The sequence below is a fragment of the Oncorhynchus nerka genome, linkage group LG13 (genome assembly GCF_034236695.1).
Source record: "Oncorhynchus nerka isolate Pitt River linkage group LG13, Oner_Uvic_2.0, whole genome shotgun sequence".
Taxonomy (NCBI): domain Eukaryota; kingdom Metazoa; phylum Chordata; class Actinopteri; order Salmoniformes; family Salmonidae; genus Oncorhynchus; species Oncorhynchus nerka.
The window spans coordinates 56,874,052-56,889,146 of record NC_088408.1 but is presented as its reverse complement, the minus strand read 5'-3'; the positions used below and the strand labels follow the sequence as shown (position 1 = coordinate 56,889,146).

At 45.1% G+C, this 15,095-nt stretch overlaps 1 protein-coding gene across 7 annotated transcripts in view; it reads left to right on the top strand.

The window, feature by feature from the left end:
* The window catches only part of mctp1a (multiple C2 domains, transmembrane 1a), a 261,687-nt gene that overhangs the window by 96,577 nt on the left and 150,015 nt on the right, over positions 1-15,095 (top strand). For all 7 annotated transcript variants that reach the window (XM_065026500.1, XM_065026499.1, XM_065026496.1 and 4 more), the window contains exon 2: positions 520-637. In XM_065026500.1, coding sequence (XP_064882572.1) covers positions 520-637 — 118 coding nt within the window. The remainder of the gene's footprint in view (positions 1-519; positions 638-15,095) is intronic.

The window sequence follows — 15,095 nt, the reverse complement described above, 5'->3', positions numbered from 1 at the left end:
CGTCTCGAATGGAGTAGAGTGAGAGTGAGGGGGAGACTATCTCCTAGCAGACCTCCCAGCACAGTGTAGCCTTCTAATGAGTTTGCTGCACCAGGGTGAGCCCAGGGGGGAGCTGGGTCTGTTTTTAGGACATTCAGGGTCACAGTCAGGGCCTGGCTATGAGGACACAGATTAAGCCTAAATCTGGACTAAAAATCATGGTCAATGGAGAATCTGTGGTCACTCACTGAATGTTCATACTCTGGGATACCGGCCCTCAGTGTTTCCCTTAGATGTAATCTTAGGCGTAGCGCAAAGTCCCCCAAAACAGCATCCAGGGCTAGAGACACTAAGGTCTAAGGTCTATTTTACCCAGTGATGCCAGAGAACATAGCACGATCCATTTAACACAGCACACACATGACATATCCAATGAGCGGTGTCCTCCATTTCTTTGATTTTCATTGGTGAGGTCACTATGCGTGTCATAGTGGATGAGTGTTTCTGATTAACTTCTAGTTGTTGTGTGTTTCTTTGCAGGGCATCAACATTGTGGAGCCAAGTAATGCTGAGACCACCCTTGGTACCAACCCAGGGATGTACCAGCTGGACATCATACTGAAGAAAGGACACAACCTCGCCATCAGAGACAGAGGAGGTACGAACTACTGCTGGGGTCTCTCTCTCTCTCTCTCTCTCTCTCTCTCTCTCTCTCTCTCTCTCTCTCTCTCTCGCTCGCTCTTTTCTGTCTCTCTCTCTTTATCTATGGATCCTCTTTCTTTTTCTGGGTTTTCTCTTTCTCTCTATGGGTTCCACCTCTCTTTCTCTGTGGATTCTCTCTCTCTCTCTCTCTCTCTCTCTCTCTCTCTCTGTGTGTGAAGCACTAATTCACATGAAACAAAGAAGGTGGTGGCTTTCGTCTAGTACCCTTTCCCTGTCCTCCGTTTCTCTCTGTGAACGAATAGGCTTCTCTCTCTTTCTCTCACGTTCTCATTTCCCTCTCCTCGCTCTGTCTCTCATCTCCCGCTCTGTGAACGATTGATCTCACTTCAAACACTCCACCCCTCCCTATTTTCTCTCTCTCTCTTTCTCTCTTTGAGAGCTCTCTTCAGTTTCCAAGGTATGAGAAGAGAGGTAAGGGAGAATAGGAGTTAGTGAGAACAAATGTCATGCATTGACACATTCTCAAACTCGCAATTGATGTTTTACTTTGTTGGATGCTTATGACAAATTGTTTCTCTAATTCGTAACAGACAACTTTATTACGAATGTACAATTCCAATTAAATCACATTTTGTGTAGACTCAAAGTAAGAGTTCAGCTATAGTTAACTGAATATTTTTCTCAGGGATGGTGAGACCGATCCTTGAGTGACACCCCAGCCGCCGCTCTCTCCCCAGCCCCAGCCTGTCTCTATGCTGGAGGAGATAGCTCTGTGATTGTCTCTTTGCTAGCCAGCCTTGTTTCAGCCTTGTTTCTGTGCTGCTGGTGGACAGAATTGGTCTCATTAGTAAGTGCTATGACAAGCACTATGGCAGGCCTCCTTAGTCTTTCTCTCACTCTCTCTCGCTCCCACTCGCTCACTCTCTCTCACACCCCCCCACTAATGTCCCTCAGAACAGCCTCAATTCTTTGGGGCATGGACGCTACAAGGTGTTGAAAGTGTTCCACAGGGATGCTGGCCCATGTTGACGCCAATGTTTCCCACAGTTGTGTCAAGTTGGCTGGGTGGTGGACCATACTTTATTACACACGGGGAAATCATGAGCGTGAAAAACCCAGCGGCGTTGCAGTTCTTGAAAGTCAAACCACAATCCATGTCTCAATTGTCTCAAGGCTCCTTCCCTTCATCTCCACTAATTGGAGTGGATTTAACAAGTGTCATGGAAAGAGTGGGTGTTCCTAATGTTTTGAACACTCACTGTAATTGCAGCCAGAGTTGAATTTTTAATTTTTTTATTTTTTCTATTTGACCTTTATTTAACTAGGCAAGTCAGTTAATTAAGAACCAATTCTTATTTTCAATGACCGCCTAGGAACAGTGGGTTAACTGCCTGTTCAGGGGCAGAACGACAGATTTGTACCTTGTCAGCTCGGGGATTTGAACTTGCAACCTTCCGGTCACTAGTCCAACGCTCTAACCACTTGGCTACCCTGCCGCCCCAGGGTAGCCTAGTGGGATGACTGTTAATGCAATGCTCATGATGTGTGCCAGCGGAATGCAACCGAATGCACAGAGATGTGTATGTCTGTGTGTCAAACAGATACAGTACTGAGTTGTTGTATTTCTTACAGATTCTCCAAGTCTTTATGGGGTTATCCTCTCCCCTTAAAGCCATAAAAGGGATACTGTAGTAAAAAGAAATAACCATTTATGTTTTTATGATCGTGCTCATACTGAACCGATAGAGGCGAAACCCTAGGTGCTCTCTTACAGCGTATCAACGACAGTCTTTCAAAGAGAAGTAGCACATTGCTGTCCTCAGAGGTGCTCCTCCCTGGGTGCCTGGCAGGCTTCAGCCCGAGCCCGGATCTATCTCAGTCCAGGCATGAATCATCCGTGTGTGTACGTGTATGCGTGCGTATCTGGGAACATGTGTGTGTGTGTGTGTGTGTGTCGTGCCAGCGAGCAAGCATTGGTCTCAGAAACCAATGGGACACCCTGACAAGAGGAGAGGGATATACAGTAGGAGGCCAAAATTCTCCCTGATCCTCCCTTTTCACCCCCACATAGACTTCAGGCCTTTTTGTCGTCTGATAGACTTGTCATAGAGGAGGAAAAGATATACTCCCCCAAAGTGGCTCTCTCTCATCTAGAGATGACAAGGAATCCTGTGCTGCCTGCATGGCACTGCCCAGCTTACAGCGGGCTGAGACGTCAGGCTGAACCTCTCACTCATTTGCAAAAGCAACAGCCTGGCCCGCTTGGAAATAGCAGTAGAGCCTCCTCCTAGCTTATGTTGCTCTCTTTCCTTACTCCGTAAAAGTCATCCAGCCATTTGTATGGGTTTATGGGCTTTGTTTGCGTGTCTGTGCAACTGGGTACGCGTGTGTCCTAGTGTACATACGCGCGTGCCTGTCTGTGTATGGTCATAGATCTCCAATCCTTGACAAGTGAACAGCAACCTCTCTTTGTCACATAACTCATCAATAATACGTCATTCTCCTAGGCCTAATGCACTCACCCCTGTCCAAATTGTCACTGATTGTGAGCCTTTAATGACAACCTCTGGTGAGGCACTACATGGCTGTGACCCGGGTAAGGCCCCACTGCCTGATCTCCCCCAGAGGATTGCATTGGTTGTCACTTGGTGATGGGTGATGGGGGGGGTACTGTCCCCAATGTCACGCACCTGTCGAGGAAAAAGACAGCCAGCTTGGTGGGGGGTGGCGGGGCGTGTCAGTGGCCTAGTCACGGTCTGCTAACCAGCTTCACCTCAGATGAAAGACAACGCTACAGTACCTGCAGTGGTACAGTAAACTAGATCACCATCTCTCTGTCTGTCTGCTTGAGTGTGTTTTGTAGAGATGCTAGATGAAGGTAGGTTGGACACAAATGATGCGTAGACCGGACAAGTAATGGGAGTGGGGCGTCAGAATTCTTGCTGTCGAAATGTTTTGATTAAACCATTTGAGTGAGTGTGTTTTTCCTGTTCTTTATTTGACTATTTATGTAGTGAATGCTTGGCTTCTGGATGCAGTCGGGGTGTGTGTGGATTTGTGTCAGAGGCTTGGGTTCAGGTGGCATGTGATTGGAGAGGCTGTATTCCCTGGATGTACTTTTCGAGGTTTATATGCAGGGTCAGGCTTACGTTCTGGTTATGTGTGTGTGTATATACAGTACGTGCCTGAGTGTGTATGTGGGTGCCTCCGTGTTGTGCATGTGTGCTTGTGTGTCTGTATGTATGCACCTGCATATATTTCTTTCTTTGTTGTGTGTGTGTGTGTGTGTGTGTGTGTGTGTGTGTGTGTGTGTGTGTGTGTGTGTGTGTCCTGGGGAGAGGAACTTGCTGGGGAAATCCCCCACTCAGGGACAGTTGAGAGAGGAGATGCTCTAAGTGCTTTGATAAAGATACAGAACCCTCCACACAGGCTTTTTATTTGTATTTGAATGTATTGTATTGTTTTTGGTCAGCGATGATGCTTTTGGGTGATTTTGATGTGTGCGTGGGGTTACTGTCTGGCTGGAAGATCCCAATGCAGCCAGGTTTCAGCCCCCTGGCAGGTGTTTGGCTAAAACGTCCTGTTTACTCGGTCAAGTTCATGATGCCGTTGACCTTAACAAGGGCCCCAGGACCAGTGGAAGCAGAATAGCCCCATAACATCAAATATCCACCACCATATTTTACAGTAGGTGGGAGGTTACTTTTCTGCATATGCATTGTTCTTTCGAAGGCCAAACCCAGCGTGTGCGTGGCCAAAGACCTCTATATTCGTGTCATATGAGCATATCAACGGTTTCAATCCAAGTGCGAATACCGTTTTGCGAGCTCAAGGCGATGCTATGGCCAGACAGTAAACATGCATCGTGAGAGAGTTGTTGAACTTTGCCTCCTTCCCATCACGCTTCATTGAATCTTCCACTCTCGTTTGCTCTTCTGCCGTGTCGTTACCCTCAATTGAGGCATTACCCCTTTTCAAATATCCAGCTGTGTCATTGCTCTGTTGCATATTTCTTCAAATGTTCTTCAATATCTCTTTATTTGTCATCACCTTGCAGTATTATCGCCTTGATAGATGATTTGGTTACTGTATTTGTTCAATGTCATTGCATCATGTCATGTTTCTAACCCAGGCACAATATTTTTTATTTAACCTTCTTTAACTTGGCAAGTCAGTTAAGAACAAATTCTTATTTACAATGACGGCCTAGGAACAGTGGGTTAACTGCCTTGTTCAGGGGTAGAACGACAGATTCTGACCTTGTCAGCGCAGCGATTCGATCCACCAACTTTTCGGTTACTAGGCTACCTGCCACTCCTACAAATATGCAGGAGCTAGCACACAAGTATATGATACTTCTCTGCAATTGTGTGGATTTAGTTTGTTGCTACTTTATCGATGGGGACTGTTAACCACACAGGTCTCGACTACCCTGCCAATACCCTCATCCCTATATCCCTCCAATTCCCAATCTCTCCATCCCTGAGGCTGATCATTAAGGAGGTGATTTGTGAGGTGGAGAACAGGTGGGAAAAAGACGGTGTGGTCAGTATCTCTACTCGTGAGGGTGTGTCGGAGAGAGGACCCCTCAGACCATCCATGGAAATGTCCGCCCATAGCCGTCAGTAAAAAGTCACAGGTTTGGTGTGAGTCTGTTGAGCGAAGAGATTTGTCATTCTGTGCTGTTAAGCATGTCCGAATCAAATCAAATTTTATTTGTCACATACCCATGGTTAGCAAATGTTAATGCGAGTGTAGCGAAATGCTTGTGCTTCTAGTTCCGACAATGCAGTAATAACCAACAAGTAATCTAGCTAACAATTCCAAAACTACTACCTTATAGACACAAGTGTAAGGGGATAAGAATATGTACATAAAGATATATGAGTGAGTGATGGTACAGAGCGGCATAGGCAAGATACAGTAGATGGTATTGAGTGCAGTATATACATATGAGATGAGTATGTAAACAAAGTGGCATAGTTAAAGTGGCTAGTGATACATGTATTACATAAAGATGCAGTAGATGATATAGAGTACAGTATATACATATACATATGAGATGAATAATGTAGGGTATGTAAACATATTATGTAGCATTGTTTAAAGTGGCTAGTGATGTATTTTACATAATTTCCCATCAATTCCCATTATTAAAGTGGCTGGAGTTGAGTCTAGGGTACTGTATAATGTGGTGTGAAGTGACATTACCACTCCTCACACTGACTCCATGCCAGGGCTCTGTTCCGTCACGGCTTTGGGTGTCAAGAGCAGGTGACAAAACATCTGCTCGAGGATTTTACTATTCTCATCACACCGCTAAGTCACACCAAATTACTGAAATTCGTCTTATTATCTTGACAAATTGACGGACATGTTATTACACAGTGCATTTTTTTGACTGTGCAGGGGCTTGAGTCATTGCCCATATTACGAGAGAGAGGACTCAGAGGGTGGTAAAGGAGAAGTATTTAGTCTACTCATTATCATTATCATAGTGCTGATTGAATAGTGATTACTGCTCAGACAGTGTTCTGGCCGTGACTCAGCCCTCCTCCCTGCTTTAGAAAGCCGATTGACCAGGATCGAATGTGTTAGATGGAGCTGGTTGAACTTGTCCTCTGGGATACATGTTTGAGCTAAGTGTATGACGAAGGGGGAGACAGAGCTTAAGGATGGGTTCCACTCTGTATATAACTTGGAGGTCAGAAATGGTGTACAGGTGGCGCATGAAGTGAAAACATGACTCTTGTGTCAGGAGGTTGCAGAATTGAAAGCACAGCCAATAGTGCACGTGCGCTTGAGGGCCGTAAGAGCACGACAGGGTAATCCACACAGACAACTTCCAACCCCTCGTCACTACTACACCAGTGTAAATGGTCCCCTCACTTCAGTTGTCCATCACTTTAATAGCATCTCAATGCTGCGGTTAACCAGCTTATCAGATCTTATGAAATATGTTACTAAGGCAATTGTAATAATAGCACTACTGATGCTATGAATCCAATAGTTACCATTTTGTGGGTATGCAGTAAGAGAAAACGGAGGACATTTTTTGGCTAGCCTTAGGTACTTTCACTGAGGGATATGTCTGTGTGGGTTGGAGCACAGATGTATGTATGGATCTGGGTTGGCGTAATGATAATGAAGTGTACATTTATTTATAGACTGGGTAGTTTGAGCCTTGAATGCTGATTGGCTGACAGCCGTGGTATATCAGACCTGCTCTAATTACGTTGGTAACCAGTTTATAATATCAATATATACCACCTTGGGGGTTTGTGATATATGGCCAATATACCGTTTATATATATATATATATATATATATATATATATATATATACACACACATATACACATATATACACACATATACTTATATAAATATACACATATACACATATACATATATACATATATATATATACACATATGTATATGTGTGCGTGTGCGTGTGCGCGCGTGTGTGTGTGTGTGTGTGTGTGTGTGTTAATGGGGTTTTCTTATGATATAGTTCCCCTGTGGAGCGCCCAATCCATACATTCCTCTATAGGGCACAGTGAAGAGGGATTGCAGGCAGGAAAATGGGAGACACCGCACCGCACAGCCTCGACTCAGACCTCAATCTAGCTCGTGAGCGTAGGGCTGCCGCTGCCGTTTGTTCTGGAGTGACTTTGCCATTGACCAGATCTCCACTTCTTCCTTATCATTTACATTTACATTTAAGTCATTTAGCAGACGCTCTTATCCAGAGCGACTTACAAATTGGTGCTTTCACCTTATGACATCCAGTGGAACAGCCACTTTACAATAGTGCATCTAGGTCTTTTAAGGGGGGAGGGGGAGAAGGATTACTTTATCCTATCCTAGGTATTCCTTAAAGAGGTGGGGTTTCAGGTGTCTCCGGAAGGTGGTGATTGACTCCGCTGTCCTGGCGTCGTGAGGGAGTTTGTTCCACCATTGGGGGGCCAGAGCAGCGAACAGTTTTGACTGGGCTGAGCGGGAACTGTACTTCCTCAGTGGTAGGGAGGCGAGCAGGCCAGAGGTGGATGAACGCAGTGCCCTTGTTTGGGTGTAGGGCCTGATCAGAGCCTGGAGGTAGTGAGGTGCCGTTCCCCTCACAGCTCCGTAGGCAAGCACCATGGTCTTGTAGCGGAATGAAATGCCTCAGTGAGCTGCTGGCCCCTGCTTTCACTAAGGTCCTCATAAATGACACTGCCCTGACAGGTAATCTGACAGCCAGACCATAGCACGACTGCTATTATTTTGGGATCTGATGACATCATCAGTCTCGATGTGGAATTGTAATTACCTGGTTATGACTTCTCATTAAATTATTCACGGTCTTGTCGGCTCGTTGGCTTGTCTTGATTAACAGTGCCGTTCATTAAAAATATTCAATACCGTTCACCAATTTAATATCCAGATAATACCAAATGTGTCATAATGTAATTCTAATAGAAACCACTGTTGAAGTCATTCATTACAAGTTCCCTCTTGAACTTAGAGAAAAATAGAGAACAGCCTCATCCCCAGCCTCATCCCCTCAGGTCTTCTGGGCACGAAGCCCATGCCAGGTCTACTGTATGTCACTGAGCCAGAGCAATGGCGTCATCCCTCCTCCTGACAGACTAGCTCAAGACCTGCTCCTTGTCATCCCTGTTCCCTCTCCTGGCTCTAGCCTTGGTGGCCATGGAGGGAGGGAGAAATAGTTTGTGTGTGTGTATGTGTGTCTCTTGTGGTCAAGCCTGAGTTAAAAGCAGAACATGACGGAGGTCATAGAATCAGCTCATAAGGCCTTATAAGGCCTCATAAGGCCTTATAAGGCCTCATAAGGCCTTATACTGAGTTAATAGCACAGGAGTGGTGCTACCATGCCAATCGCAGATAGAAAAGTATGGTTTCCCTATGATGCTCAGAGGCCGTTGTTGTAATGTATTTTTTTGCTAAATGGCATGTATATATATTTTGATAACAAGAGGGTGGAACCGTGAAAGGAGAAAGGCGGTGTAGAGCAGAAGGCTTGAGTTGAAATTAGCTGTAGCTGAGAGGTAGAGAGCAAGATTTCACTAGAGTTGTAAACACACAGGGTTGCAAAAGCCACCGGTAATTTACCAAATTTAATTAACAGGCCATCTATGATAACTTTGGTCGTTTATACTTGAATAACTTTTAAAGAATCTATTCAAATATATTCATTTTTTTGTATGTGTCCATATTGTCCATGCAAAGAGTCCGGGTGGCCATTTGATTAATTGTTCAGCAGTCTTATGGCTTGGGGGTTGAAGCTGTTAATGAGCCTTTTGGTCCTAGACTTGGCGCTCCGGTACCGCTTGCCATGTGGTAGCAGAGAGAACAGTATATGACTTGGGGCCTTCCTCTGACACCGCCTAATATAAAGGCGATCAGGCCTACCGTTCATTAACAGCTTCTACCCCCATGGCAGGAAGCTTGGCCCCAGTGATGTACTGGGCCGTATGCCCTACCCTCTGTAGCGCCTTACGGTCAGATGCTGAGCAGTTGCCATACCAGGCGGTGCGGTGATGCAACCGGTCAGGATGCTCTCGATGGTGCAGCTGTAGAACTTTTTGAGGATCTGGGGACTATTTTCAGTCTCCTGTGGGGGACTCTTCACAACTGCCCTCTTCACAACTGTCTTGGTGTGTTTGGACCATGATAGTTGGTGATGTGAACACCACGGAACTTGAAACTCTCGACCCGCTCCACTTCAGCCCTGTCAATGTTAATGGAGACCTGTTTGGACCTCCTTTTCCTATATGATGTCACTTAAAACAGTGTAGATGAAGGGGAGGAGACAGGTTAAAGAAGGATTTTTAAGTCTACTGAAAAGTCTACTGTATTGTGTATGTGTGCCATTCAGAGGGTGAATGGGCAAGACCAAATATTTAAGCGCCTTTGAACGGGGTATGGTAGTAGGTGCCAGGCGCACCGGTTTGTGTCAAGAACTGCAGCGCTGCTGGGTTTTTCACTCTCAACAGTTTCCCGTGTGTATCAAGAATGGTCCACCACCCCAAAGGACAACCAGCCAACTTGACACGACTGTGGGAAGCATTGGAGTCAACATGGACCAGTATCCCTATGAAACACTTTTGACACCTTGTAGAATCCATGCCCCGATGAATTGAAGCTGTTCTGAGAGCAAAAGGGGTGAGGGGTGCAACTCAATAATAGGAAGGTGTTCCTAATGTTGTGTACACTCAGTGTACGTACATACATACATACATACATACATACATACATACATACATACATACATACATACATACATACAGGTAGCCTAGGGAAATGTGTTTTTATTGGTTGGGATTTTCTAATGTTTGTCTTGTGGGTTCAGCATACAGTTCACACGATATGAACAGCAGAAAACCATGCTGTCATATGTGTTTCACCGGAAAATAGGTTGATAGTATATCCCAATGATCCAGGTATGACGTACACACCTTCTGTCTTCTGGGCTGGCAGACACTACTGTTGAGTCAGGATAGTGGTGGCAGTATGGGCCCACTCCCTCCAACTGACCTGACTCTGTTTGGAGGGACCTCAGCCAGTGATGTCAAAAGTGATGTCAAACATGTGTTGTTGACAGCTACCACTGGGTGATGCACATTTTCTCTCAGGTGTAGGACCGTAGGAGGTCCGAGGTGATGACCTCATGCTATGATACTTCACGAGGTCAACTTACTGTAAGTAAAAATCAGATTGATGCAATTTTAATGTCTGGCAAGGGAGCCGACCTACCTGGCATGTTTTATTCCCTCTTATTCCCTCTGAAGTTGATGAGAGCGGAGACGAGTGTGTATTGGATTGCCTTTTCAGCTGCCTGTCAAGTTAGTTGAGGGTAGCTGGAATCTAATACAGTTTAATTGGCCACATCAATAAGCCTCAGGTTCAGGAACACATGGAGCTTGGAGCTCTGCTCGTCTCGGAGTCAACTTGATTCACCTCCTCGTGATTTTTACTTGGTTCGAGAGGTTTGGACGGCGACATCCGTAGACCCTGCGCGCGTCCACGCGTCCCTGCGTGTAGAAGACATTCTACGTGGGCACTGTGAGTGATGATGACGTACGGAGCAGAGCTGACTGAGGAAGTTGGGCCTCTGCCCGCTTTTTCATTCCCATGCTCCATAGTGCCTGTTCCCCTGACCACCAGTCCATCTGCGTGTGAGATATAACACACACACACACCAGCCACTTCCAGCACCATTCCAGGCAGGCACCTTCATTTCATGCTCTTCAGCCTGTTGGATGGACAGCGTTAACATACACATTTGTGGCGTCGTAAAGCTGGCCATGGTGGTGTGTTGAGAGCAGCAGCTTCTCTGGTGGATGTCCCGGGGGATATTATCCCTCCAGCAGGGGGAAAGGGGAGGAGTGGAGAGTGTCCAGAGAATAGATACATCGTGTGGGGATCCGATAGCGGATTTCTCGGCTTATTGCCTGATCCATATGAGACCCTGAGCATCTGAATGTAGGACTCTGAATTTGGGTTGACCTGTTCTGGCTTCACGAATTCTTCGTTTTTTTTATTTTATTCTAGACATTATGTGATTGCCCTGGTAAGGGAAGAATAGAATAACTCTGGCTTTTAAGTGCATGCCGTCAATTGTTATTTCTTTGTAACGGCACACCAAAAAATGAGGGGGGAAATAGTCTGTTTTCAGTACTTACTAAGTCATTACACTGAATGTTCCCCTGGTAAATGAAGTGTTTGTGGTTAAAGTTTCCATTTTTACAAGTACCTTCCATATAACCCTCAATGGTTTCAACACCTACTATCTTTCACATGTATTTTCTGTTGACACCCATTACTAACTAGTAACTACTACACCCTTCACACAGTGTGGTAGCTATTTACTACGCTCTTCCTGTTTCCAGCCAAGCCTCAGCCCTGATCCTGCTCTCGTCCTGCAGAGATATGCGAGTGCATCCCAAATGGGCACTCAATTGCCTACACAGTGCACTTATTTTGACCAGAGCACTCTGTAGGGAGTAGGGTGCCATTAGGGATGCACATGTGAAGGGAATGTGGGGGGGGGGGGGGGGTAGTGAAGTGCACATCTCATCCCAGCAGGCCTTACTGCACATCTCGTCACAGAGCCATAACCTGCTGGGCTGGCAGCACAGAATCGTGTCACTGTTATGTCAGCGTTTTCACTCAGCCCCTCTAGCATACAGCACGTTATGATGTAATGAGCTGTATGCCACTAGAATGCAAGTACCAAAAAAAAAGCACTTGATGGCTGAGTCGTCCGACAGACTGCATGTTGGACACGATGAAGCCTATGAATGGGACTATATTATGAATGAGATCATGTGTGGCAGGTTGATGTTCATTGTCATGAATCTTACCCTGGAGGCAGAATTTTGCCATTTCCACTAGCTGGGCCAGCTGCAAAGTCAAAATGGGCTATATTATAAAAATGTATGATAACAAAATATGTAAAAATGTATGATAACAAAAATAAGCTTTTTGGTCTTAATTTAAGGTTAGGGTTAGCAGTGTGGTTAGGGTTGAGATTAGGGTTAGGTTTTAAATCCAATTTGATGATTTTTCCCAGCTAGTGACCACTCGGCAGAGCTGCCTCCAGATCAAGCTGAATGACAAAAACACTAACCTGCTAATGTATGTGGAATTTGAGAGGAGTAATATGGAGATTGAAATGATGGACAAGAAGGAGAACTATGATGTTAATGAGTTGTTTGATTGCCTTTGTCGTCGGTGCCCATTGTTTTTGCTCCAAATTTAGGTCTGAGCCCGTATGTATCAAGCGTCTCAGAGTAGGAGAGCTGATCTAGGATCAGATCCCCTCTGTCATGTAGTCTTATTCATTGTGATCAAAAAATAGTTTGTCAGACACCTGTGAGAATGTGTGTGTGTGTGTAGTGTTTGTGGATTGCATAGTTAGTTGTCTAATTTAACTCTGAGAGGGGATTGGTGATAGGGCTGTTTTGTATTGATACTAATGGCAGAGTAATGCTCCTGATCCCGAATCAGCAATCCTACTCTGAGACTCGTGACACATATTAGGCCTGGGCAGTAGACCATGCATACCGTATACCGGGGTATTTGGAAAAAGCCATGGGATTGTTTTTCAATACCGTCAAAACTATTTATTGGACGTTTTTCAATAAATGTGAATATTTGTAGCTCCTTTTTACCTGCAGTCATGTGCAATACGTTAAGAGATAAAGCAGATTGCATTCTTCATTTCACCTGTCACATTATGAAGCTTGCCGTAATTCCCCAGAAGAATTGAGCCAGTCACGTTTGTTTTGTAAATAGCACAACGGGAGAAATCGGGAGCTGGTGAGTCCATAGAGTTCAATATCTATCGGTGAGTCTATGTTGTGTGGCGTACACGAGAGGATGAGGTTCCATTTTGCAATTCACTACTAAATGTTTGCCATCAGATACCTTATAATGGCTTTCTGCCAGAAGTCAAAGGGCTCTGGATGAGTTATCTGTACAGTTGCCATTTTCTTCCCTGTGCTTCCTTCTAGTGTTTTTTCCCCTCCGTTCTTCTCTCCTCTGCTCCGTGAACACCTGCTGCTCTTCCTTCAGAAAAGCATGCATCACAACTTTGTTCATTTACCCAATTTCTCTCGTTCACTTTCTCTTGTAAATGTCCACACTCACCGAAAATGACGTTCAGAAGCTACTAGCTTTCCTTGTATAACTTTAGGAGCGGGATTTGCCTGTCTTTGCAATTAGTTTACGTTCATTTTCACTCGTTAGCATTTAGCTAACAGCTTATATGTGATTTTGCTATTAGTTTGTGCTAATTGTGTTTGCATTCTGGGATTGTCTTGCATTTTCAACGCCACTTTGCGTGCTATGCTGGTAATACCGTTAATCCCAGGGTGAGAGAAGGATGGTATGAAGATGTGAAAATCTTCATACCGCCCAAGCCTAATAAATACGACCCCTAAACACAGTTCAGGGTATGTAGGTGAGTTTGTCCGACACCTGTGAGAATGTGTGTGTGTAGTGTTTGTGGATTGCATAGTTAGTTGTCTAATTTCATCCTGAGAGGGGATTGGTGATGGGGCTGTTTTGTATTGATATTAATGCCACACTAACACTCTAACACTCCATGTGTGCGCGTTCGCTTGTTTTGATTATTTGAGTGGGTGGGTGACTGTGTGATTATGTTAATGCGGTTTGTATGGTAGGTTTAATGACTGTAGTAGCGACGGATGATCATTGCTTTGATGCTAATCTGAAAAGACACGTGGAAACACACGCAGTGCCAAGCTCCCAGCCAGCCCTGGCCTCCATTCTTGCCTCTGCTGGGTCAGTAAGGAGAGTGGGTGGTTGGCTGCTGATATCAGATAGACTTACGGGGATGGAGGATGAGAGACTGTGTGACCGATGGGGGATTGGTAAACTCACTCTTCAGTTTCAAAAAATATCCACCCACACCAACAAATTACTAGTTTTTCAGTGGAGTAGCTAGCTAAGACGTTGTCAAGGGGACGGTCATGTGTCTGAGACAGAGGTCCCAAGTTCCGTTCTCAGTGTGAGCTGGTGAAGGAGGAAGGGGTGCGGTTAAGAAAACACAGTGACGTCTGGTTTTGCTCTGCAATCATGTGACACAAAGTGACCAACAACCTCAGAAAGGTATGATGGACATTCAGTGGCGATACACACACACACACACACACACACACACACACATACACTCATTGTGAGATTGAGATGTGTGCCTGCATGCATGCACGCACACATGATCCAGCTTTAACCACTACCCAGGTTACTATGGACCACTGAACGTGAGCAGACTGTCAAGCTGATGAACTCCATTATCTCCTCTCCAAACAAAGCTCGGATGTCCATGACTATGACATTTTGAAAGCTACTCTGTGTTTATGTTTATTCAAATTAGATAAAGTGCCAAACCCATTGGTTCCGACTGAAGGAGGCCCGTCCACCAACATTATCTATCTACGCAGTCATATTTGCTTTACATTTATCGTTTTCGTGTGCTTTCCACCAGGATTGATTTCATATAGAGAGAACTATAAACCAGTTCACCGATTTTTAAGGGATGTCAGGAATAGAGTTGTGCTGCTGTGGATATAAGAGTGGGCTCAGATTATAGTCCCAATAAATCAGTGTTTTTGCATATAGGCACGGGTAATGTTTATGCATGTTTATGCATGTTTATGCATGCGTATATTGGGTTACCTGTGTGTGATAGAGTGAAGCTTCTGTCCACTCTACTTGGCCAGTTTTGGTGATGAGTCCGAATCAGCAGGATCTAGCAGACACAGGGACAACTAGGTAAACACCCCCATCTAGTGGTCAATATCAAGCATTGAGCTCCTCTGCTGTGTGTGTGTGTGTGTGTGTGTGTGTGTGTGTGTGTGTGTGTGTGTGTGTGTGTGTGTGTGTGTGTGTGTGTGTGTGTGTGTTCATGCAGCTCACTCT